This window comes from Canis lupus, chromosome 11, assembly GCF_048164855.1.
Source record: "Canis lupus baileyi chromosome 11, mCanLup2.hap1, whole genome shotgun sequence".
NCBI lineage: Eukaryota > Metazoa > Chordata > Mammalia > Carnivora > Canidae > Canis > Canis lupus.
This window is the reverse complement of record NC_132848.1, coordinates 70,088,024-70,115,023: the sequence shown is the minus strand read 5'-3', so window position 1 is coordinate 70,115,023 and position 27,000 is coordinate 70,088,024. Positions and strand designations below refer to the sequence as shown.

The 27,000-nt window shown below is 43.1% G+C and overlaps 2 protein-coding genes across 4 annotated transcripts in view; one reads left to right on the top strand and one right to left on the bottom strand.

The window, feature by feature from the left end:
- PPP3R1 (protein phosphatase 3 regulatory subunit B, alpha) overlaps positions 1–15,416 on the top strand; it is a 65,773-nt gene extending 50,357 nt beyond the window's left edge. For all 3 annotated transcript variants that reach the window (XM_072768643.1, XM_072768644.1, XM_072768645.1), the window contains exons 3-6: positions 1,549–1,725; positions 3,359–3,418; positions 4,338–4,522; positions 13,297–15,416. In XM_072768643.1, the coding sequence (XP_072624744.1) occupies positions 1,549–1,725; positions 3,359–3,418; positions 4,338–4,522; positions 13,297–13,344 (470 nt within the window). In that variant the 3' untranslated portion in view covers positions 13,345–15,416. The remainder of the gene's footprint in view (positions 1–1,548; positions 1,726–3,358; positions 3,419–4,337; positions 4,523–13,296) is intronic.
- A 752-nt stretch (positions 15,417–16,168) lies between these two features.
- PNO1 (partner of NOB1 homolog) lies at positions 16,169–26,874 on the bottom strand. The gene is made up of 7 exons (XM_072768642.1): positions 26,593–26,874; positions 25,961–26,110; positions 23,312–23,395; positions 23,075–23,135; positions 22,723–22,840; positions 17,502–17,572; positions 16,169–16,616 (listed from the first exon to the last, which is right to left on the bottom strand). Exons 1-7 carry the CDS (start codon positions 26,803–26,805, stop codon positions 16,549–16,551), a joined length of 765 nt encoding a protein of 254 aa, XP_072624743.1. The 5' UTR covers positions 26,806–26,874; the 3' UTR covers positions 16,169–16,548.
- Positions 26,875–27,000: the final 126 nt, after the last annotated feature.

The window sequence follows — 27,000 nt, the reverse complement described above, 5'->3', positions numbered from 1 at the left end:
ACAGTACTTAGAAAAACTATAAAGATCTGAAATTTTTTAGCACAAATAACCTGTGGTGTTTGTAGCAGTTCATTTATTAGCCTTAAACTAGGACTTGTGCTTCCTATTTTGAACTTTCTTCCCGATCCTTGAGACATCTACTTCAGCAGAAACTTAATTTTGTAAAAATTAAATAATGAGCCAGGTTATAGTCACTTTTAATTGCTTTTCGAGGCTCGGTGGCGGGGAGACACGGAGGTGGAGAGATGAGGAAGTACATTTGCAGCTTGTTCATTTGTTATCTGTGCTTTTCACCCGATAACAATGTTGAAAAAGCCTTGAAGGTTTTGAAGCCACTAAACTTGGAGTTATTTTCACTAAAGGCATTTGTTTTCACCTTTTTTTTTTTAAGATTTTATTTTATTAAGACTTGCTCTTTAATTTGAGAAAACTTGGTCCTTTTCCCTTCATAACACACTAGGAAAAGTCCCTGCGTACCAGTGGCGTTTCTGCTCCAGGACTGACAGGACTCAACTGCTTCATACCAGAGCAGCATCTGGTAGTTGGACAGTGTGTACTTCAGTAGTGCAGATAATTACAGTTTGTATTCCATTTTAAGATAATATTTTTATATTTAAAAAATCTGTTCTTTAGCTTTTAAGTTCTTATAATGAGGATGCCATATATTTGAATTTTCAAGAACAGTTTGTAGTCTCACTCTCTAATATTGTGGGCTATAATACATGTACACCCATGGGCTGCATAACATTTGACTTGTTAATTTTCTTTTAAAAGTTTCTTTTAGGAAGTTATGCTTTTAATATTTTATTCTGTTACCAGTGATTAAAATTATTTGTATGAATTAGTCTGATTTCTTAAAGGAATGAAAACAGTAATGTAATTTAGGAGAAAATTATCTTCTTCAAGAAAGTATATGCTGCTAAGAGACCTGATGCTGAATTTTTATAGAGTAATCACAAACTAATACAAACGGTTCTTAAGTTTATTTTTCTTTAAGGCATTAAAGAAAAATTAATTTTGTTAGCTCTGGTTCTTTTGGTTAAAAAAGTTGAAAGCTTGTGTTTTATTTACTTGCTAAGAGTATCTCTGGAAGAATACTCAAGAAACTGGCAACATTGCCTCTAAGGAGGGAATTGGATGTCTGCAGGGTGGGATAGGAGGAGGCCTTGAATTCTGAACCATGTTCAAACCATGAGCTATTAGAAATAAACTTTAAAAAGATAAGTGAAAATCAAGATACTCTGGTACAGAACGGAGATTGATTTAGCTTGCCTAGTAGGAATCACCTGACTTCCATGATCAGCTTAGCATTGCAATCCTATAATATCTTGGTGCGGTATACAGTTGGTTATGGCGTGGGCAGGCAAACAAAAAGGTAACCAAATAAAAATATCATCGACTTTCTCTGTTACAAGGAATTAACCAATAGTTTATGTAACTCTATCAGTTAAACTAGAAATTAAACTATTGATTAACTGATGGATTTTTTCCCTTTAATTTTGATAAAATCATTTGTAAATCTTGCTACCTCTTTTGGTTTGCTTTTAGTTGATGCTGATGAAATTAAAAGGCTAGGAAAGAGATTTAAGAAGCTCGATTTGGACAATTCGGGTTCTTTGAGTGTGGAGGAGTTCATGTCTCTGCCTGAGTTACAACAGAATCCTTTAGTACAGCGAGTAATAGATATATTTGACACAGATGGGAATGGAGAAGTAGACTTTAAAGGTAAGAAAGTATTTTTTTAATTTAACAAGTTAGGTAATCTATAACTAGTTTTACAGTTCTGTATATGAAATGTCTGACATTTAGTTTTTTAAAAATATGTTTTTTGGAGATTGTATAATTCATTATGTTAAATTCTCAATCTGTGGTATATGAACCTTAATGAACTAAGATATTTTACTCTTTTTTTCATAAATGATCAAATTGTCCTTTAAGGTAAGGTAAGCTAAGAAAAAAAAAAGAAATTTAGTATTTTCTTTGTTTTTAGAAAAGCAGTCTTAATCTAGGGCAACATTATAATAGAATTGCATTTTTAATTATTTTAATTTTTTAAACTTATTTTTAAAGATTTTATTTACTTGACAGACTAAGAGATTACAAACAGGGGGAGTGGCAGAGGGAGGGGGAGAAGCAGGCTCCCCACTGAGCAGGGCTCCATCCCAGGATCCTGAGGTCATGTCCTGAACCGAAGGCAGACGCTTAACCGACTGAGCCACCCAGGCACCCCAGAACTGCATATTTAGAAACCTTTTTTAAAGAATGAGACTTTAAAAATAAAATGAAGAATGAGACTTGCACTAACCAATAAATTAAACTGTAGTAATAAGGATGTGGGCATTATACAAAATATTATTTGAATTAATCTAGATTTTTATGTAAAACAGTAGTATTTTTGATAATATTACCATGATACAAAATTTTATATTTGATTCTATGATTTTAATCAACAGATTTTGTTATTTTAGTTCCAAGAACTGAATTTTCAGTGAATGGGGATCTAAAGCTGATTTTATGACTTAGTGTTTAGCAGGCAGTGAAGAAAAATGATCATTTTCACAAGTCCCATTTTCATTTAAATGGGACTGAATTTTGGAACCAGAAATTCAGATTATTTTTGTTCTGGCAAAACAGTGTATAAGAAGGGCACCTGGCTGGCTCAGACGGAAGAGCATGGGATTTGATCTTGGCATCATGAGTTCAAGCCCCATGTCAGTTGTAGGGATTACTTAAAATAAATAAAAATTTCTAAAATCCCAAAACAACATATGATTTTTTTTAATACTTTTTTTTTTTTTTTAAAGATTTTGTTTTTAAGTAATCTCTACACCCAGTATGGGGGCTGAAACTGAAAACCTTGAGACCAGGAGTTGCATGTGCTACCTACTGAGACAGCCAGGCACACCATGATCTTTTTATTTTTTACATTTCTTTATTTTTAAAGATATTCATTTGCTTGAGAGAGAGAGAGACAGAGAACAGGAGAGGGAAAAGCAGACTCCCCGCTGAACATAGAGCCCAACACAGGGCTTGATCTTTTTTTAAAAAGCCCCCTAGAATAGGTATATTCCAAAAAGAAAGAGTTAAATAGCTTAAAGAATGTGTTTCTTTTTAGTAAGCTCTTTGTTGCTTAATAAATACTGTTCAAATTGATTTCACCCTAGAGTTCAGATTTAAAAAAAATATATGGAACCTTGTTTGTCGAAGTTTCAAATTTAGCATTTTCAGTTTAAAACACTGCTTAGTAATATTTTTCTTTTGTAGCAGGGAGACATCATTTTGTGAATGTGTGTGTGTGTATTTTTCTGTATAAAGAATAGAAACTTCTGATTTGTAAACACTTTTTATTCTTGTTCAGAATTCATTGAGGGAGTCTCTCAGTTCAGTGTCAAAGGAGACAAGGAACAGAAGTTGAGGTGTAAGTATTTTTCTTCAGGGAGTTCATTTTCCCTTTTATACCACTACCACCCCATACTACATTATAATTTCCTTTTAAAGTATTATAAAAGATGTCTTCTATTCTGGATCCTTAATATATACCTAACAGCAATTTTAAATTCTGGAGAAAATCCTTTTAGGATATTTACAACTAGTATTTTTTAAAAACAATGTCGTTGTTTTTTAGTTGGATAGAAACAAAAGTTTCCTTCTACTGAGAACAGCTATGTAAACTACACGTCTTGGATAAGATATTTTTTTTTTTTTTTTTTAATGAAAGTGAGGAAAAAATGTTCTAATGTGATTAGGTGAACTTAGTTTATCATATACATATTTAGCTATAAGTCCACTGTTTTGGTTAATGTAAGCAGCCTCTATTAAAGTGGACATCTGGTACCTTTTTAAGGTAGTCAGCTCTTAACTAGAGAGACATTTTACTCAATCACAGTTCTCTGAGGCACAGGATAGATGCAGACATCCTTTGTAAATGAATTCTTAATGTAAATGAGAATAATAGTAATAGCAATTATTGTCTTTCATTGAACTTTGCTGTGTTTCAGACACTGTTCTCAGCAATTCTCATGTATTAGTTGTCATCTGAGAGTACTCTAAAGAACACGGGAGGTTGGAACTGTTAGTCCCAATTTTATGTGTAGAAACTGAAGCTTAAAGGTTAAATAACGTAACCCCGAGGTACGCTGATTGGCCCCAGCACTCTTGACAGCCAAAGCCTGTCCTCAGCCCAACTCTTACCTACTAGAGACAAGATCCAGTGTGGGAAGGAGCCATCCTCATAGTTCTAATTCTCCGTATTTGCCACTTACTGTTTCTTCCTCATTCCGAGTATTTTCCTGTGATTGCCTTATAACTATCACTGATTTTCCTTACTCTCTTTTTAGTTGCTTTCCGTATCTATGACATGGATAAAGATGGCTATATTTCCAATGGGGAACTCTTCCAGGTGCTGAAGATGATGGTGGGGAACAATCTGAAAGATACACAGTTACAGCAGATCGTAGACAAAACCATAATAAACGCAGATAAGGATGGAGACGGGCGAATATCCTTCGAGGAATTCTGTGCCGTAAGTACAAAGGGCTGCTTCTCCTGACCACTAGGCTCTAAAGTCCTTTACAAAACCACTTCATAGGTTGCATTCCTTATACTTGTTTTGCCCTAGAAATTTACATATTTGATTTTGCCTGATGGCCCATATTCAAAATTTTTGTGTTCCTGGCAACTGTTAATAACTAACAACTGTCACTCTCAAGAATTCATATTCTCAGTGACTATTTGGTAACGCACCACAGGAATGGAACTAGTCACTTTGCTTATTGTTGGTAGCCCCCCTACTATAACCAGAGTATATTCTTAAGGTTGTTTATCTAAAAATAAGTATGTTTGAAAATCCTGGTGGAAGCTATGTGTTCATGGGTTTCAGTGAGGAATCTGGACAGAAGGTTGGCTTCACGAGGGTAACAGAAATGGAGTCCACATGCATCTCAGACTCCTCAGTGAGGCAGTGTCAGTGGTGATTCCGCCCTCCTCCCTCTCACAAGCTATCAGTGGCTGGTTCTTGTGTGTTAGGGGAAGGGCCCCGCAGGTGCAGGGACTGCAGTTACAAGGAGCCCTAAGAAAACTCACTGGAAGTGGAAATGGGGGCCACAGATGACCTTCCAGTTTGTTGCCTTTCTTCAGTACATCTAGGGTCTTACCACCACTGACTGCTTCCAACAGCCACACAATCACTCATCTTTCACTACTTTGCCCCTAAAGCAAACATATCAGCCTTTTGATATTTTACAGGAAGTTATAAGTGCAAGCTAGAGATGCTAGAGAATCCAGAGGAGAGGCCAAGATAACAAAGAGAAACGTTTTGAAATTCTTCGGTTATGATTGGATGCTTCTGTAGGCAGATTCCCTCCTCCCTTTTCATCTTTTATTTAGACCACACAAGGAAAAACAAATGACTGGTTGTGTGTCGTCATGTAAGCTAAGGTTGCTGCTTGGCATTTAAGTAGAAGTTCATATTATCCTTTATATTCCTTCATCTCAAGGGAATACTGTCTGCATGTTGTTTCAAAAAGTAGGGTGGTGCTCTATTTTAAAGAACAGACTGGATGATTTTGGAAGAGAGTTAGTTTGAGAAGGAGGGGTTAGGAATCCAAGATGGCAGAGGAGTAGGAGACCTTTGTTTTGTCTGGTCCCAGGAATTCAGCTAGATAGCTGTCAAATCATTCTGAACACCTGCAAACTCCACTGGAGATCTAAGAAAAGGATTGCTGCAATTCTGCAAATAGAAGAGCAACCATTCTCTGCTAGAGTGACAAGACAGAAAAACCCACCGCAAAAAAAGAGAACCAAGAGTCAGTACTGACTGCCAGGGACCCGATCAATATGAATATAAGTAAGATGTTGGAATTAGAGTTCCGAATAACGATCATAAAGATACTATCTGGGCTTGAAAAAAATACAGAAGACACTAGAGAATCCCTCGCTTGGAGAAATAAAAGAACTAACATCTAACCAAGTCGAAATCACAAAGGTTATTAATGAGATGCGTTAAGAAATGGAAGCTCTAACTGCTAGGATAAATGAGGCAGAAGAGAGAATTAGGGATATAGAAGACAAAGTGATGGAGAATAAAGAAGCTGAGAAGAAAGGTAACTACTGGATCATGAGGGGAGAATTCAAGAGACATGTGATACCATAGAGTGAAACAATATTAGAATAATTGGGATCCCAGAAGAAGAGGAAAAAGAGAGAGGCACAGAAGATATATTGGAACAAATTATAGCAGAAAGCTTCCCCAAGGAAGGAAAACAGGCATTCAAGTCCAGGAAGCACAGAGAATCCCCATCAAAATCAGTAAAAATCGGTCACTTCGACATATGATAGTGAAACTTGGACATCTCAGAGACAAAAATTCTGAAAGCGGTCAGGACAGGTTTGTAACCTACAAGGGTAGAAACATTAGACTGGCAGTGGATTTATCCACAGAGACCTGGCAGGCCAGAAAGGACTAGTATGATGTATTCAGGTTGCTAAGTGAGAAAAACATGCAGCCAAGAATACCATATCTAGCAAGGCTGTCATTCAAAATAGAAAGAAAGAGCTTCCAGGATGAACAAACTAAAAGAATTTGTGATCACTAAACCAGCCCTGCAAGAAATATTAAAGGGGATCCTATAAGTGAAGAGAAAGCCTGAAGTAACATAGAAAGGAACAGAGACAGTATATAGAAATAGTGACTTTACAGGTAATAGAGTGTCACTAAATTCATTCTTTCATTAGTTAACTCTGAATGGAAATGGGCTAAATGCCCCAATAAAAAGACACAGGGTATCAGATTGGTAAAAAGAGCAAGACCCATTGAGATGCTGTCTGTAAGAGACTGATCATAGACCCAAAGACACTTCCAGATTGAAAGTGAGGGGGTGGAAAACCATTTATAATGCTAATGGACATCAAAAGAAAGCTAGGGTAGCAATCCTTATATGAGACAAATTAGATTTTAAACCAGACTGTAATAAGAGATGAAGAGGGACACTATATCATTAATTAAAGGGTCCAGCCAACAAAAAGATCTTAACAATTATACATATTTTTATTCCCCTAACATGGGAGTAGCCAATTATATAAACCAATTAATAACAAAATTAAAGAAACACATTGATAATAGGGGACTTTAACACCCCACTCACTTCAATCATAGATTGCAGATCAACAAGGAAACCAGGGCTTTGGATGACACACTGGATCAGATGGACTTCACATATATTCAGAGCATCCATCCTAAAGCAACAGAATATACACATTCTTCTTGAGTGCACATGGAACATTCTCCAGAGTAGATCACATACTGGGTTAAAATCAGATCTCAACTGATCCCAAAAGATTGGGATAATTCCCTGCTTATTTTCAGACCACAGTGATTTGAAACTTGAACTCCATCACAAGAGGAAATTTGGAAAGAACTCAAGTACATGAAGGCTAAGCAGCATCCTACTAAAGAATGAATGAATCAACCAGGAAATTAAAGAAGACTTAAAATTCATGGAAGCAAATGAAAATGAACACACAACTGTTCAAAACCTTTGGGATGTAACAAAGGTGGTCCTAAGAGGAAAGTATACAGCAACACAAGCCTTTCTGAAGAAACAAGAAAGGTTCTTAAATACATAACTTTACACCTGAAGGAGCTGGAGAAAGAACAGCAAATAAAGCCTAAACCTAGCAGGAGAAGAGAAAATAAAGATTACAGCAGAAATCAATGAAATAGAAACCAAAATAACAGTAGAACAGATCAACAAAAGTAGGACCTGGTTCTTTGAAAGAATTTGTAAGATCAATTAACCACTGGCCAGACTTACAAAAAAAAAAAAAAAAAAAAAAAAGACAAAGGACCCAAATAAAATCATGAATGAAAGAGGAGAGATCACAACTAACATCGAAGAAATATATACAATTATTAGAACATATTATGAGCAATTAGATGCCAACGAATTAGATAATCTGGAAGAAATGAATGCGTTCCTAGAGATGTATAAACTATCAAAACTGAGAAAAAAAGAAATAGAAAACTGAACAGACCTATAACCAGCAAGGAAATTGAATCAGTCATCAAAAGTCTGGGGCCTCCAGGGCGCTAGGTGGCTTCCCAGGGGATTTCTACCAAACATTTAAAGAATTAATATTTACTCTTCTGAAGTTGTTTCAAAAAAGTAAAAATGGAAGGAAAATTTCCAGACTCTTTCTGTGAAGTCAGCATTACCTTGAAACCAAAACCAAAGACCCCACCAAAAAGGAGAATTATAGACCAATCTCCCTGATGAACATGGATGCAAAAATTCTCACCAAGATTCTAGCCAGTAGGATCCAATAGTACATTAAGAGGATTACTCACCACGACCAAGTGCATCCCTAGGCTTCAAGAGTCGTTCAACATCTGCAAATCAATGCGATACACTAATTAAAAGAAAGGACAAGAACTATATGATCCTCTCCATAGATGCAGAAAAAGCATTTGATGAAGTACAGCATTCTTTCTTGATTAAAACTCTCCAAAGTGTAGGGATAGAGGAAACATACCTCAATATCATAAAAGCCACGTACAAAACGCCCACAGTGAATATCATTCTCGGTGGGGGAAAACAGAGCTTTCCCCTTAACGTCAGCAACACAACAGGGGTGTTCACTCTCACCTCTGCTGTTCAACATAGTACTGGGAGTCCTGGCCTCAGCAAGGAAATGGCATCTGAATTGGCAAAGAAGTCAAACTCTCATTCTTTGCAGATGACATGATATTCTATGTGGAAAACCCAAAAAATTGCACCACAAAATTGCTAGAACTCACACAGGAATTCAGCAAGTGGCAGGATATGAAGTCAATGCAAAGAAATCACATTTCTGTATACTAACAATGAGACTGAAGACAGAGAAATTAGGAACTTGATCCCATTTACAATTGTACCACAAATTATAAGATACCTAGGAATAAACCTAACCAAAGAGGCAAAGGATCTATACCCAGAAAACAAGAGAACACTCATCAAAGAATTTAAGGGAGACACAAAGAGATGGAAAAATGTTCCATGCTCATGGATTGGAGGAACAAATATTGTTAAAATATCTATGCTACTTAGGGCAATCTATACATTCAGTGCAATCCCTGTCAAAATACCATCAACTTATTTCACAGAGCTGGAACAAATAATCCTAAAATTTGTGTGGAACCAGAGAAGCCCCCAAGTAGCCAAAGGAATGTTGAAAAAACCCAAAGCTGGTGGTATCACAATTCTGGACTTTACAAAGCTATAATCATCAAGATAATATGGCACTGGCACAAAAATGGACACATAGATTAGTGGAACAGAAGAGAACCCGGAAATGGACCCTCAACTCTATGGTCAACTACTCTTCAACAAAGCAGGAATGAATATCCCCTGGAAAAAAAAGACAGTCTCTTCAATAAATGGAGTTGAAAAAATTGGACAGCCACACGCAGAAGAATGGAACCGGACCATTTCCTCACACCACACACTAAACTACACTCCAAAGGGATGAAAGACCTAAATGTGAGAAACGGGCAGCAACCTGTTTGATCTCCACTCTTCTTGCTGGACATGTCTCCAAAGGAAAGGGAAACAAAGGCAAAAATGAGTTATTGGGACTTGATCAAGGTAAGCTTTTGCACAGCAAAGGAAACAGTTGACAAAACCAGAAGACAACGGACAGAATGGGAGAAGATTGTTGCAAAAGACATCGGATAAAGGTGATCAAGTCTATAAAGAATTTACCAAACTCAACACCCAGTGAACAGATATAATCCAGTCAAGACATGGGCAGAAGACATGAACAGACATTTCCCCAAAGGGGACCTACACATGACCAAAGGCACATGAGAAAATGCTCCACATCACTCAGCATCGGGGAAATACAGATCAAAACCACGATGAGATCCCACCTCACAGCGGTCAGAATGGCTAAAATGAACAGGTCAGGAAACGACAGATGTTGGGGAGGATGTGGAGAAGGGGAGCCTCTTACACTGTTGGTGGGAACATATGCTGGCACAGCCACTCTGGACAACGGTGTGGAGGGGCCTCCAGAAGTTGAACATAGAGCTTCCCTACGACCCAGCAGCTGCACTAGGGATTTACCCCAAAGATACAGATGTAGTGACCCGAAAGGGCACCTGCAACCCAATGTCCACAATAGCCAGACTATGGAAAGAGCCCAGATGGCCAGAACAGACGAATGGATAGAGGAGGTGATACACACACACACACACACACACACACACTGGAATGCTACTCAGGCATCAAAAAAAAAAAAAAAAAAAAAAGAAATGTTGCCATTTGCAACAATGTGGTTGGAACTAGAGGGAGTAAGTCAATCAAGAAAAACAATGATATCTTACTCATATGTCAAGTTTTAGAAACAAAACCGAGGATCATGAGGGAAGGGAGGGAAAAGATGAAATCAGAGAGGGAGACAAACCATAAGAGACTTAATCATAGGAAGCAAACAGGGTCACTGGAGGGGCGGGGGGACGGGGTAGCTGGGTGATGGGCACTAAGGGCACGTGATGTGAGCACTGGGTGGTGTTCTGTGTAAGTGATGAATCACTGACCGACCTCTACCTCTGAAATTAATAATACACTCTATGTTAATTAATTGAATTTAAATAATAAATGAAGAGAGTTAAGCTTGAGATTGAGAGTTTGAGCTGTAGTGATGGAACAGCTGTAAGGGGTGTCCTCGCCTTGTTTCTTGGGGGCCAAAGATCACAGAAAGACTCCCGAGGACTGGTGTCCGATTGTGACGTGAGACCAGGCTGGTAGTGGCAGCACAGATGGTAGCCCATTTTAAAAGAAGGAAAGAAAAGAAATCCTAAGCCTTGAGGGAATGAAGTAAAAATTGGAAAACTCTTGCCCGGAGTGACGTGGAAGAGCTGTATACAGACAAAGACTCCATTTGTATTTAGTAAATATAAAATGTAAATTAAAGTCACATATGAGTCACTTGTCAGTGGGTGGAAATTAAAATACATCTTTAGGTATAGAAATGCTACTTAACACTGAAGACAGCTGTGCTTTGAGTTCCTCTCCAGTGTTTGTGATAAATTGCTTTTGTATTTTTGAGGAGCACAGTTCAGAAGTATAGAAAAATGTTTGCGTTAAATAATCCAACTTTTCTGAACATTGGTCAAGCCCATAACTCTGGCTTCATGGAGTCCTTTTTATTCTGATTTCTCAAGCTATAGCAGTGAAAGAGCCGGGAAGTTACTTTAAAAGATCACATGCTTTTTTGCCTCCTTTAAAATTTTCAGAAATTTTAAAATAGAAATGATTAGTGACTGGATTAAAGTTGGGGTTGAACTGAACGCGTACAGTTGACCCTTGAACGACATGGGTTTGAGCGACACTTGTCCACTTGTGCAGGTTTTTTTCAATGAAGTATTGTACTTTCTTTTGGTCTTGATTTTATTTTTTTATTTTTATTTTTTTTAATTTTTTATTTATTTATGATAGTCACACACAGAGAGAGAGAGAGGCAGAGACATAGGCAGAGGGAGAAGCAGGCTCCATGCACTGGGAGCCTGATGTGGGATTCGATCCCGGGTCTCCAGGATCGCGCCCTGGGCCAAAGGCAGGCGCCAAACCGCTGCGCCACCCAGGGATCCCTGGTCTTGATTTTAATAATGTTTTCTCTCACTTTGTTGTGACACAGTGTGTGATACACGTAACTCCAGAATGTGCGAGTTGACTGTTGATGTTATTGGTGAGGCTCTTAGTAGTTTAGTTTTGGGAGAGTCAGAGGTTACGCGTGGATTTTTGACTGGTGGGGGCGGGTGTTGAAGAGCTTGCTTTCCGAACTCCGGGGATCTTAAAGGTAAAGGCTGTGAACCCCCAGGACAGAAGAGCTAGGAGTAGGGAGGGTAACAGCCGGATTCAGTGACTTGGAGGTCGGTGAGCTAGCGGGGCCGAGGTCGGAGCTGCGAGCTCGGGAAGCTGCGAAGCCCCTGCCTCCCATCAGGGCCGCGGCTGCCCAGCAGCTAGAAGGCGGCGGGGCCGTGCACCCCGAGGGTCGCCACACACTCAAGCTGGTGGAAGAATGAACACACTTCATTGTACGCACGACGGCGTCGCTTCTTGGGAAACTGCTGGAAGGTGTGCTCCTGTTGTAGTCGCTTGTAAATCGATAAAGACCGTGTGGGGCGGAGGAGGCAGAGGGTGCAGCCCTAGGGGAGGAAATGCCCGGGATGGTGAGGGAAGGTCAGAGGTGACACATGACTAAATTGCTGAATTTCTGTCCATTCAGAATGAAGACGGAGCAGTTGGAAGGGTGGGGTGGGAAGTGGGGGGAGGAGACGGCCGCGGGCGGTGTCCTGCGGAGGCACCGACTGGCAGGTTAAGCTGGCGTTTTCAAATAAAAATTTTTTTAAAAAGATTTAAATTGAAAAATAATACAGATGCAGTTATATGCAGCACCAGGGATTATCAAAAACACGTTGGGTGACACGGATCAGACAGGAAAGGTCTCATCAAACTAATCACGTAGTCCGGGCGGCGGCCTGTGTGTGTTAGGGCGGGAGGAGGCCGCAGGAGGCCACGGAGGAGGCCACGGAGGAGGCCCGCTGACCGCCCGGGGACCGGTTACTTGGGGCTTTACTCGGGAGAATTCAGCAAGCTGTGAACGTTTAGGACGCCCCGTGCGTTCTTTACGTAGGTCGTACTTAATAAACCGTGGCCCCCAGATGACAGCACAGGTGACTGCGAGTAGATCAGTGACTCGGGACTGTCCTCCGTGGATTCAGGGCCTTGGGAAAGCCATGTGCAGAAAATTGTATTCATTTGGTACTTCTTAATACTTTCTAGAATAGACCGACAGCTAAGCCCATATTTGGATCTTGAGGATAATTTCTGTGCCCACATCCAGGTATCCCTTAACATTAGGCTGAGAGAGTAGCGGCGGTGGCGGGCTGCACAGTGGGCCAGACCCTCCCACGCCTGCTCCGGGTCTTTGGGCTTTAGAACAGTGTTTTACATCTTTAAAGTGTTAAGAGCGTGGGAGAAGAACATGCGAGAGGAACGGTGCGTGGCCTGCAAACCTGAAGCATGGCCTGGCCCTTCACGTTTGCCACCCTCTGTCCTAGGACACGAGGAAATGCCTGTTCTCCCGGGAGAAGAAGCCGTGAGAATTCTCGAGGCACTGCAGGTTTAAAAACAAGAAGCCAAACAAGCAAGCTTCTGAAAATAAATTAATATGTATATTTTTTGGTCAAGAGGGTGAGACTAGTTAAAAAGGAGTTTTCAAATACGGTTAAGCTTGATTTGTTCGTGTCTGTTGCAGGTTGTAGGCGGCCTAGACATCCACAAAAAGATGGTGGTAGATGTGTGACTCTTTTTTAAAGAGTACCACCCAACACTTTTGCTTTCTTCTCCATCTCTGAAGATCTGCTCAAGACGTCCAGCAATGCTCTCTGTGTATTTAAATGGAAGTATTTTTCTCTGTGAAGCCACATTTTCCAACACGAGCCTCATGAAGCCAACTAAGTGTTATTGAACTCTTGTTCTCTCAATAACTCAGTGTAGCACTTTAAAGTCTGAAGGACAGCAGCATGGAAAGAGCATATCAATGTGGTGAAGAAAGGGAAGGGGTTGGCTTTTTAATTTATTTTTCTTCATCTTTTATAACAAGAAAGTATCTATATATACATATGTAAATATTTATATATAGATATATGTAGCTTTCTATATGTGTAGTAGGTTGGCTTTAATTTAATCTACTTGATTCAGAAACAAAACGATAGAGTACAAAAGTGCCAAGCAGAACATAAAACATCCTTACTTTTATTTCACACAGTTTTATATATAGATAGAAAACTGTACAATTTGAGCCGGGTGTTAGGCCAGCTATCTTCCTTTTCCTGTGCTTTCTCCTTTGAGAGATTGACAAAGCATTTGTTAACGTCCTCTCTTATTTACCTTAATTGCATTTTTGTATCAAAGGAGTTTGTAATTTTATTTATACCTATGAATATATATTGCCAGGGACTGTGTCTCATTGCTGAGCAGCTTCTATCACCTCTGCTTGAGGAGAAAGGGTAGTGCAGTGCCGCTGCCAAGAGCTCCTCCTGGTGTCCTCCGGGAACTGCACAAAGCTTGTGGCTGCTTCCTTGTTGTTTCTTGACTAGGAGCCATCTCCACGTTCAGTGACCGTCCCTGAGTCCGCGTACGTCACGAGCTGTGGAAAGGCCAGAAGCCGTCCGAGGCGATCACTGTTTCCCTTAGACGTTCAATGATACCCAAAGCAATCGTGGAACGGCTTAGGATAGCCGTTCGTTAGTTAGTACGTGGGTAAACGGTTTGTCACCACACTTCCCTTTGAACCATAAACCCCCCTCCTGTTTCAGAAGACTTGCAGCTCCTCAAAAACTAGTGATGCTCAGTGTGCATGTTTGTATCTAACGCTCACATACATTTGTGACCTAAACGGGAGACGTCTTACTGAGCTAACCGCCGCCGAAGAGCAGCAGTCTTCCCCAGATTTGCACCTCTTGAACTTCTTTACCACGAGGCATAGAGTGCATGACGGTTTTTTCTTGATTTGCCCATATCTGTAATGGATGCTAACTTACTGAACGTGTGATATAAAAGTAGCTGATCATGTCCCACCACTTGATATTATCCCTTCCCTTTTCTGCAAAGGTACTATTGGCTGGAAGAAAACATTGTGGTTAGCTTTCTAGGAAAGTAGTCTTCCCCTGTATAGTTTTTCTAGAAAAAACGGTTTTGTAATCGTAAGTGGAAAAGGGCAGGTTCAGTCAAGGTGAGTGAATCTTCAGTTGGGCACCTGCCTGCCATCGCTGTTCCTTCAACTGAGTGCTGCACATCATGGGCTCTGTCTGTGAGAGAAAAATCCCGGTGCTTGGTGTCCTTGCATGACATGGAGTTTTGCATGTAGATCAATTTAAAATGTACCTCTTGTTTACATAATTTGCATAATTTTAAAAGATAATGTTGCCAAACTTTGGAAATGTTAATGTTCAAACTGAAAATCTCCACTACATGTAACTTTCTTCCTCTGGATCAGTACGTGGCTTATAATCCCAGCCAGTGGTTTGATCTGTTCCAGTGTCAACGGCCATGTGCTCTGCTTCAAGGGGGAACTAGTCTTTTGTGAATTTTTTGTACATAAGTATTTGTTACAGATATTTTAGCAAATGCTTTCTATTTCTCTTGCTTGTGCATATCTTGGCTGGCGTTACAGAAAAATAGTGCAAACATTATTTCCTTACTGGGGAATGAGGGTTTTTTTCCTTCCCTTTTTTTTTTTTTTTTTTTTTTAGTGTGGGTGGGGGAGGGGTTTATGTTGAATGTTTAGTTTTTCTTCTGCATGAAACATCATGTTGTGGGATCTTTAGAAAACTTCATACTGTATGAATAAGAAAATAAAATATTTGAAACTTGCTCAAGTGTGTTCACAGTGGTCTTTGCTGGGCTTCCCAGCCATTTGATCGTGTCTTTGTTCACTTGGTAGTCGTTTTGCGCTTCTTTAAGATAAATGGATGTTCGGTATCTGACTAGAAGAACCTGCTTTGTCCCTGGTTGAAGCCACAGCACTACGAGCACCCACCAGGCCGCCCCCCACTGCTCCTCTGTGGCGCCTGCCGTCTCCCCACCAGGCCCACAGCTGCCGCCAGCAGGGCCGCCCCACCAGACACCCCTGCACCCGCCTCTCCTCCTCCCCTTCCTCCACATTTTCCCTCCGTGACAGGACGTACCTCGGCATCCTGTACATTGGTCTTCCCTGGTTATTGAAATAAGAACTCAGCAGGGGCAGTGACTGTTGTGTCCCCTGTTCACGGGCAGCCTCATGGTGGAGGCTACCTCGCTCTCCGTGCTCGCTCGTTACCGAGCAGAGGAGTATTTGGATGGGCAGCCCCAGGTCAGCAAGCTCTTGCGTTTGTAGGACATTGTGGTTTTCTTGGTAAAAACATTATTTTACCGTATTTCCCCTTCACCCAAACATTGGTTAAGGTCTGGCTACTTTCACTAAGTGCTTATTTGAAAAATAAAATTCTTGTATCAACCTTGTGATGTAATCTTTAATTTTATAAACTACAAAACAGATCAACCTTCCTTTGTTCACAAGTGATTTCTGAACTTGCTTCTAAAAAACCCACATGCCACCTAGTATTAAGGGTCATGATTCAGAGCGATTTTGTGAGCTGATTGTTTAATTACACTCCATAGACAAGAAATGTTTATAAAAGGTTACAAATTCATAAATAAATTCATATAGGACAGTTTAAACAAGGTTCCCTCCAATAAGAGCATTATTATGCAAATCTTTTATTTAAAATGAAGTGATAAATTATGATGTATAATTACGGTATTAAATTCAGATACGGGAAGGATCTTCAAGTTGCTGTATTATCAAACCTTTGCTTTCTGCTGATGCTTCTGGCTGAGAACGGAAGAAGCGATGAAGGCTGCAAGTGACTAAAAAGTTCTTCACGTGGTTTCCTGTGACCACAGGCAGAGGGCAAGGGCTTTTATTTACTCGAGTCCAAAGACAAGGTAAGCCTCTGATTTGAAATCAGAATCGATCTGCTGCTCTGCTAGCCACGGCTCGGATATTGCCGTAAACCTTTGATGGAGGATTTCCTGCAGAGGAAAATAAACACACCTGTGTAAATACACTCACGGATACAGAAGACACACGGAAAGCCATCTGCAACTCTAAGAACGCACATTTTCCAGTGGAACGTTCTTAACAAAAGAACCATAAACCATACCCAATGTATACTCTAAAAATATTTTAAATCCTAAGGGTCAAAGGCACTGAGTTATCTAAATATTTCACAAGGAAGCTGGTCAGTCTGATCTGGGCACTGGTGGAAAATCCCATTTCGAGCGAGCTCCTACAATCCTGTAACTCTTAGGCAGAAGTTGCTGGCTTTGCTGCACAGTTTGAAAATAGGACCAGGGCGCCCGGGTGGCTCGGCTGGCTGAGTGAGCATCGGACTTGGTTTTGGCCGTGGCCCCAATCCCAGGGTCATCAGATTGAGCCGTGAGCTGGGTCTCTGCGCTCAGTGCTGAGTCTGCTTAGGACTGCCCTCCACACCCCCTTCACCCACGGAGTCACCTCCACACCCCCTTCACCCACGGAGTCACGCTTGTTCGCTCAAACCTTTTTTTTTTTTTTTTTTTTTTTTAAAGGGCAAAGTGCATCTATTAGGTTGACTTGTGATCAGCAGCTCCCTTTTTGTTGGAACCTAAAACACAATGCCTGCCTGCTATTCTGGAATGGCTTTTCATGGCACCTCGGGAAAGCAGCAAACATTTAAGCAACATAACCCAATAAACCTTTTCTCCAGCAAACTGACAGAATCCAAGCAAAAATACTTTAGACCCACATTTGCCAACCCTTGTTTCTACTTGTAATCTTTAACATCATCCTTAACCTGAACTGATTTGCAAATGTGGTTTGAGTTCTAAATCCCCTAGATTCTTTCCAGAGAAAACCGCCAAGGAATAAATTATTCTTACCCAGGATGAGGTTGCAAATGGCAGTTCTTGCCATCTTGATGTTTTGGAAAGAGCCAAGGATGTGAACTTTCCTGCAAGAGAGAATGTGAGATGAGTGAGCAACAAAAAAGCATTTCCTTAACTAAATCCCATAATCCAGAAACCCTGGAAAATCATTAGACACAGATCCCTAAAAAAAAAGATGGTGGTAATGGTCGCACAACTCTAAATACACTAAAAATCACTCTGAAGGAGAAGTCTGTGGTATGTAACTTACATCCCAATAAGAATTAGGAGAGACACAAAATTTAAGAAGCCAAGAATTTTAAGATTCTTGACTAATAATAGCTACCATCAAGTGAGTGCTTTTTATGGGCCAGGGCTTTATGTGTTCCCGCTGAATCCGCACGAGCGTTGTTAAGGTAGATGGTATTCCCATTTTATAAATGAGGAAAGAAATTTACAAGAAATAAAGAGATCTGCCTCATTCTACACTGGCAGAGCTGTCCTCAAGAACCCAGCAGAGTCCCCCTGTACTTCATTAAAACATTTGGATTTCAACTGCAAAGTTCTAAAGGTCATCTAAATTTCTTCACCACTCAGGATCATCCAGGCCCAATGGAAACTTCTGGCTGACTCAAGAGGGACAATATAGTATTTTGCCATTTTGAGCCCATCTTCCAAAATGTCAGTAAACGGACACCAAAATTGGCAGTGGGAACATCAAACAGAACCCTCCCACCCAGATGGGCCCAGGCATTTCTGAAAGTGGGGTTAAAAATGACAAAATCTGTTCAAGATGATGCCTAGACCTTCTCCACTGTAACTGGCAAAATTACCGACATGGGGGGAGCCCCCCAGCTATTAGGTGTTGCTCCCTGGGAAAGGTAAAAGATGTGGTGCCTGGACCAGGGGTACCAGGTACAGCTGAGGTACGGATGCCACGTTACAAACAGGCAATGTCAAGCAAATATTTGCACACTTAATTGAGACCTCCCAACTATCTTCCATAACTGGGCTTCAAAGTCTGGCAGCAAAGAGCCTGGAGAATGCTTCTCTGGGGGAACCCGACCTGCTCAATAATAAACACGGAAAGATCCACCAGGGCTCCCTGAAGAACAGCCTGGCGATCGGTATGTAAGTGAAGCCTACATTCAGCCAGCATCCTCCCCCTGCCCCCGGGATGCCCGGAGACCAGGACTTCTAGTCTGCTCTCGGCTGCCTCACCCCTGAACGTGTGGCACACCCTGAGGATCAAAAAAAAGAAAAGAAAAAGAGGCTACAACCAGCTAGGTGAAGATAGAGAAACGGACACTACGAGGAGAAAAGAATGAAAACGGCAAAGACCAGAAAATCCAGTCGGTAGAGAAGCTATTTTCATGTGAATCAAGGGCACGGTGTTAAGAAAACTAAAAGGATTAGAAGACAGAGTTACAGAAAGGAATTAGAGACAGGATAAGGAAAGAAAAAGGGAAACCAAAGCAGTTCAAGAAAATTTCTAAGAATTATAGAAAATGAGTTTCTACTTTGAAAGGGCCCAGTAAGAGAAATAAAAATAGACCCACGCTAACACACAGCACTATGAAATTTCAGACATAATACAACTGCCAGCTAGTTCGCTCAAAGAATCAGGTATCAAGATGGCACTGGCCCTCTTAGTAGCAACACTGAAAGCTGGGCTACAGCAACGTCTTCAAAAATTCTGAACAGATGGGATTTATATAACAGAACTCTATGGTTGGCCAGGAGAGAGGACATCTTTGGAACTAGAAGTTCTCAAAACACAATCTTCCTAAGCTGAGCTAGCTCCTCGACTACATACGGCATCAAAATAAGGAGTCGGGGGGGCGGGGGCAAAGGGAATGCAGGGTTGGTCAAACAGCACAAGCTTCCAGTTACAAAACAAGTGAAGCCCTGGGGATGTGATGTATACAGCATGCCTAGTAGAGTCTACATAATGGAAAGGTGCTAAGAGTAAACCTTAAAAGTTTTCACACAAGAAAAAACAAATTTGTAACTGTGGTGATGGATGTTAGCCAGACTTATGGGGGTGCTCAGTTTGCAATATATACAAATATCAAATCAGAAAAGAGAAACAAAAAAACCATAAGGAGCACTCGGGGGAAAAAGAATCCAACAACCAAGGGATTCAAACAGCAAAAGGTGAGAGGAAACCCAGGATGCCAAGTGGGTGCCAGGCAGAGAGGGCAGCAGTGTTTCTGAGAAAAAAGGCTCCAGGAGAGATTTCTCCAACGTTTGATGCATCTGGAAACACCAAGAGGATAGAACAACATACAGCTTTTTAATGGGTTTTACTGATAGATAATTAGCACACAGATAAAGAAGATTTTTCTTTAAAGATTTTATTTACTTATCTGAGTGAGAGAGAGCGCAAGCACGTGCAAGAGAGGGAACCTGGGCAGGGGGAGAAGCAGGCTCCCCAGAGCAGGGAGCATGATGCGGCGCTCAGTCCCGGGACTCCAAGATCATGACCTGAGCTAAAGGCAGACGCTTAACCAATGGAGCCACCCCTGCGGCCCAAAATTTATCTATTCAAGTGAAAACAAGGTGGTAAGGGACAGAGTGATCACAGTTACCACCTGGCCCAGCTGGTGATATGCTGAGCACTGACAGCCCAGGGAATACTCCATGTCGGTCTTAACAAAACCCACAAGGTACTGGAGAACGCAGGGAGGGCTAAGTACACTGGGTGTTTTAACGGCTGAGTAGTTGGGGTAGAGGTGGGAGGACAGATGAAAAAAACCTGAATTTTCAAGTTTCATAGTAGAATGTCAACAGTTAATCTGAAAAAACAAGTCAAGAAGCTGGTATATAAACAAGGTATTTGAAAATATGGATATATGATTTTTAAAAGTTAGCTAAAAGAGTTGAAATTAGTTCCTTTGAGGAAGAGGAAATGGGAGTAGGTGGTACAAATGTGGGGCTTGCTAAGTACATGTACGTGTCATTTCGATAAAAATAAAAATTCTTGACAATAGCAGAGGAAAGATGAGGAAACAGCGAGCATACGTAAGTGTGAGTAGTTGTGCCGCTGAAACCACCAAAGGGACGGGGCGGTGGCTGGAGTGGAGGTCTCAGGACCCACAAGTAACATGACTTCCCATCTGATGCACTGAGTTTATTTGGAATAGTATCCTGCTCACATCGTACTGTAGTTTACCAGGTTATCAGCAACTCATCAAAAACAACTCTTACAGGTGCCTGCAAGTCTGTGTCATGGTCACAGCGTTATCAGGAAGTTGCTGAACATGTGGATTTCAAATTAGCTTATTCATACCACACACTCCATTTCAAGTAGTATGTGACTCAGTTTGTAACTCGGTAATAGCACCATTATTCTTAGCGGCCCCAAACTGCAAACAGCCCAAACCTCCATCCACTGGGAATGGATGAACAAAATGCAGACCTCACGCCAGTACTTGGCTTGTAAGAACTGCTGACCTACCCAAGGAACGGAGACACTCCAAACAGCAAGCTAATTAAAACAAGCCATACACCAAAGACTGCATCCTCCTGTGCACTTCCATTTATACACATTTCTAGAAAAGGCAAAACCATGACAGAAGGTAGATGAGTGACGGCCTGGGGTTGAGGTGGGATCACAGACCGGCCTATACATCTTCCTGAAACTGAAACAGGTAATGTGGTTTGTATGTACATCACGCTGCAGTAAAGCTATTAAAAAAGCTAGTTCAACTAGTTAATTTTACGTTAACACTCATCAACGTACTTAAAGTTTTAAACTTCATAGGACCCATAATTTGATCAGTGCATCAGTTACATTTTTAAATCCTCAAAAGTCTCCAGGGCGACATATGATACTTTCTAATGTGGTGTGGATTTCAAAATATTTTAATTTCTGGTTCGAAACAAGCTCTCCTCACGGCTGCATACTCCCAACTCCAGGCTCGCCTCGCAAGGACCAAGGTTACAATAAGCCTGTCTTCCAGGAAGGGGGCCGTCAACGTGGTGGTGTGGTTAACCCTCCACTGTAAACCAGAGTCCAAAACTTAGTTCTAAAAAATGGTGAGCCCGAGTTTAGAACAAAGATAGGAGGATTCTAAATAAAATGATTCCTGGGTTTAGTAGCGGGCAGGTCCCTCCTCCTGTCAGTCAACTGCTTCGTTCCCCAACTTGGCGGCATTATATAACCTCCACACCATCTGCCAGGAGCCCCGACCTGGCACCGCAGCAGCTGCAGCCCCGCCGGGGCTAATCCCAGCTTGACTTCCTGCACCCTGACTTTAAGCCTGGCTCCTCTCCTTTCCGTTCACATAGAGCTGCTCTCTAGCTTTTCACCTAACGTGCAATACTCACCATCCTCCCGTGAAAAGCCTTTACATAGAATTTAAAAATATTTATTAAATTATGCACATGTATTTCTTTCTTTACAAGGAAAGTCACAATGGCATTTATTTTTTTTTATTTTTATTTTTTTTTAAAGATATATATATCAGGGCTTGGTAAGTTATGAACCACAGGCCACATTCAGCTTGCTGCTTATTTTTTTTTTTTAATTTTTATTTATTTATGATAGTCACAGAGAGAGAGAGAGAGAGGCAGAGACATAGGCAGAAGGAGAAGCAGGCTCCAAGCACCGGGAGCCCGATGTGGGATTCGATCCCGGGTCTCCAGGATCGCGCCCTGGGCCAAAGGCAGGCGCCAAACCGCTGCGCCACCCAGGGATCCCCACAATGGCATTTAAAACACCCACTCCTTCCTCTCTCCTACTGATGTACCGGTCCCCTCGGATACTATTTAAATCTTCACCTGTCAAGTAACTTCTTTTAATAGTAATTATAAACATTTCCTTTGCTTTTTTGAAGATTCTATTTATTTGAGAGAGAGAGAGAGAGAGAGAGCACGAAGAAGGGAGGGGCAGAAGGAGAAGCAGGCTCCCTGCTGAGCAGGGAACCCGGAGCAAGACTCGATCCCAGGGCCCCTGGACGGCGACCTGAGCAGAAGGCAGAAGATCAACCGACTGAGCCACCCAGGCACCCCTAATCATTTCCTTTATTGCTGAGAAAAAAAGCTTAATTCCTGAGATTTTTCTCAACTCACTTAATCTGCTTCCAAAGTAACTGTATTTCATCCAGAACTGCACACTGGCAAAGAGTCAGTGGCAACATTATGCATGAAATCCAATTTTTATGACTCCTTGAAGCCAGCAAAAGATCACATATAAATCAGGACAATAATATTCTCAAGACCAGATACTTACACATCAGCCAAAACTATCCGTGTCCGTGTCACATTCTCTATGGTGAACTTGGTTTTTCCTCCTTTGCCAGCAATTCTTCCTATTGCCCTGGACAGGTGGTCTCCCTTTAGGGGCTTCACTAAATGAGAGAAGCAAGACCTGAGGAGGCAAGCGACTTCAGCACGCCACCCACTCCATCATGAAATTTAATCACTAACTGAATTAACCCTCCTAAAAGACGCAAAAAAACTTTTTTGAACCTGCCGATAACACAGGTCAACTGATGCCATGAGAAAGCTAAGAGTCTCCTACAATACAAAGTCAGCAGTACAAAAGTACAACAGTTAAGGGAAAAACACCACCCTAGACTCACCATCTGTAATTTCAAAAGACTCTAGGAAGAGATCATCCAACCTAATGAGGGCAAGCGCGTCCTACAACATAAAAATTAAAGCTGTGAAGTCCTTCTGTTTACATACCTGAGAATAACTGTTAAAATTCACCAGACCTAGAAGACTCAAAAAATATTTTTTTAAAAAGCTCAAACCCGTTGAAATGTTCATACTAAGTGTTTTTAAGCACCCAATTCAAATGTCACAAAGTCACTCACCTCCACCTGAAACCCAAGAATAAAGGCTTTCACAAAATCTGCTGCTTTTGTTAGAGCACTAACATCCTTGGTTTCTTTACAAGTCTGTTACAAAAACAAAAAAAAACAAAAAAAAAACACACATATTAAGACCAGAGGTGAAAATATTACAATAAAACACCAGGGCAGACTTTCCTCATTATTAAAATTTCCTTAACCACCATCCTTCCCCAATATATCCTCTATGACCCAGTTTTTGGTGAGATAAGCACTGTGTTGATTTTGCACAATGAAATGCTCCCAGCTCCAGAGTTGGGTAGTTCCATCTGAAGACTACACCCCAAGACCCATGGGACTCGGGGGCCAACGGCAGGATTCCTCTGGCAGCCCAGTGGCCCACAGCTCAGGGACCCCCTCTTCTCTTCTCCCCCTGGGAGTGCTGATCTCCTCTCCTGACTTCAATCATCGTCATACGCCCATGTTTCCCAGAGCACTAACTGCGGGACCCACTACCATGAATGGTGTAAGCGGGAATCTCGTCCTTAAAGGCTTTATTAGATACCTGCAGAAATAGCTGCTACTCGTAAAGTCCCCACCACTCACAATGACACGCACCGCAAAGGTGCCTTACGCACAACAGCTCTAGTCTCCATGACAACACTGAATATTAAGTAATATAAACCCCTTTTTATTTGAGGAAAATAAAGTACTAAAATGTGAAAAAGGCAGAATTCTGACACAGGTCTGATTCCAAAACCTTCATCTCCATTCTCCGATGTAGTTGAGGAGACCAAATATTTGAGAAATTTCAAACTACCCGAGGTTGTGTGATACACACCTCAAACCAGATCCCGCTCCCATCCCGTCTGTGAGTGACCCTGGGCAAGTCCCACAGATGCTCCGGGTCTTAGGTTTCCTCACTGGTAAAGTAAACGGGTCCGCGTGGGGGGTCCTGAAGGTCCCCCAGCATCAAGACTCACTTGTTAGTGACGGACCTTGATGAACATACTCCTTTTACTCTCAGTTTGCTCACATCTAGAGGCCGCAGGGCTGTGCATGCGAAGCACCCCGTGTGCCTGGCAGCTGGCCGTACCGACGGGTGTGAGTGGAATCCAGACTGACACCTCTGCGACATGTCCTAAGACAGCCAGGCACAGTCTGAAGAGGTGACTGGAACATGGGCCCATCCCAAGGGCGAGAGCACTGGAGCTGGACTCTGAGATGACAGGAGTTGAGGCCGCAAAGGAATAGAGTACGGGGGAGAAGGCCTGCTCCCCGCGGCAAAGTCCCCCACAGGTAGGGACCCGGAAATGCTCAAAGAGCTGGTGACATGAACCTGGGGCTTAGATTCCTACTTACAAAGGCAAGGTCATTCAAAAAGCCAACTCTTACCTTTGAGAGGTTTTGAAGATACTCGGGGTGAAAGCCGTGCGGTCCAGGAAAAGTAACCCGCACCAGCACGGGGGGGGGGGGGGGAGTTCAAAGCAATGAAGCAAGGGAAACCTCTGCGGAAACAAGCCGTTCTGGCACAAAAGGACAAGGACCTGCACGGAAGTGACCGTGAGAACAAAGAGGAGTTCTGCTGCCAACCTCTAGATTTTAAACTTTACCAACTACTTAAAGCAGTGCCTCTGCTTTATTCCGTCATTCTAGTTCAGCAGAGAGGAGTCTTCAGCGGACCTGAGGATGCTGGGTGGCTCAGCGGTTGAGCGTCTGCCTTCAGCCCAGGGCGTGACCCCAGCGTCCCGGGATCGAGTCCCACATTGGGCTCCCTGCGTGGAGCCTGCTTCTCCCTCTGCCTGTGTCTCTGCCTCTCTTTCTGTGTGTGTGTCTCGTGAATAAATAAAATCTTAAAAAATGGAAAGTATAATTTTGGTCATCGATTCTGATATATAAAACTGGTGCCCAGAAAAGGAAGCCCAAAGTCGACCTTGCCTAGCTTCTGAGCTGACGCCATGGAAAGCAGGTATGTGCGCGTGTCCCTTACACGCTCCTTCCTGTGTAGGACACAACCGCTTTACCCAGCCTGGTCTCCTTTCCACGCAGAATATCATCAAGATACACGCACAGGCATCGTCAGTATTTTGGTAGGACCTTGGATGCACCTGATGGATGCAACGAGTATTTTTTTTTTAATTTTTTTTTTATTTATTTATGATAGTCACAGAGAGAGAGAGAGGCAGAGACACAGGCAGAGGGAGAAGCAGGCTCCATGCACCGGGAGCCCGACATGGGATTCGATCCCGGGTCTCCAGGATCGCGCCCTGGGCCAAAGGCAGGCACCAAACCGCTGCGCCACCCAGGGATCCTCATTTTTTTTTTTTTAAGATTCATTTATTCACGAGACACACACACACACACACACACACACACACACAGAGGCAGAGACCCAGGCAGAGGGAGAAGCAGGTGCACGCAGGGAGCCCAATGCTGACTCGATTCGGGGACCCGGGGTCACGCCCTGGGCTGCAGGCGGCGGGATGCCAGCCCGATCCAACGACTACTTGGGTTGAATGCATGCACATTTTGAAGACTCCTCCGTGTGGCCATTTAACAAAACAAATCCCCGTTAAACAAAGTCTATTCACGCCTTCTCACCCCCGCCCGCAGGAGAGCAACAGACCCCGACACATTTGGGAACATTTGGGAACTGGCTGACATCCTCCTTACCCTAATTTCCACATTCCTCGATTTCAGGTTAAACCGTATCTGAAGCCCCAGGTGCTCTACGATGGGCGTGAATATCTTCATCCAGTTCTCTTTTAAGGGCGTGTACCTGTTGGCCGGGACGGCAATCTTCCTGGTTTCTTCTTTCCCACCCTAGGATCAAAGGACACGCAGGTCAGGAGATGCCCCGGGGGCCGCAGGTGCAACCCTGAGCGGGCCGTCCTTCCCCAGGACGCTTGGGCTCGACGGATTAAAACTTCCTGGCGCAGAGCCCCAGCTTGGAGGAATTCACTAAAGATGCCCCGGGGGATGCGGGGGCGGGGCGAGTGCGGAAGGGGCGGGGCCACGAGACGAGGGGGCGGGGCGAGTGTGGAAGGGGCGGGGCCACGAGACGAGGGGCGGAGCGACAGGAGGGGGCGGGGCGGGCTCAGCGGCTTGGCGCCGCCTTCCGCCCAGGGCGTGACCCCAGGTCCCGGGTTCGAGTCCCGCGTCGGGCTCCCCGCAGGGCGCCTGCTTCTCCCTCCGCCTGTGTCTCTCATGAATTAGCAAAATCTTAAGGACTTCCCTCGGGAGCAGCCCCGCAGCTCCGGCAGCACCCGCAGGCCCCGGCCCCGCCGCGCGGTCCCCGCTAGTACCAGGACTCCATCCCCGGCGAGGGGCGGGAATACGGGCCTCTTCGCGGGCCGGGCCTCCTCCGTGTCCATGCGGCCCGCGTCCGCGCCCTCGCCCGCCGCCGACAGCTGCTCAGCCCGCCGTTTCTTCGCCCGCCGAGCACCCCTGCGGGCGACCGGGGTGAAGCCGTCCCCGGCCGCGGCGCTCTGGGCGTCCATCTCCGTCTCCGCCTCCATCCCCGCGGAGCTCCGGCGCCAACATGTGCTTCCGGCCCCGACGCGGGCGCCGCTGCACTGCGCAGGCGCACGTCGCGGGGGCGGGGCTGCGTCGGCCAACGAGCCGCAGGGCCCCGCCCCGTGCCCTCGGGGTCCTGCAGGGGGCCTGAAGCGGGCCGGCGGAAGGGAGGACGCCCCAACACGTGCCTGATTCCC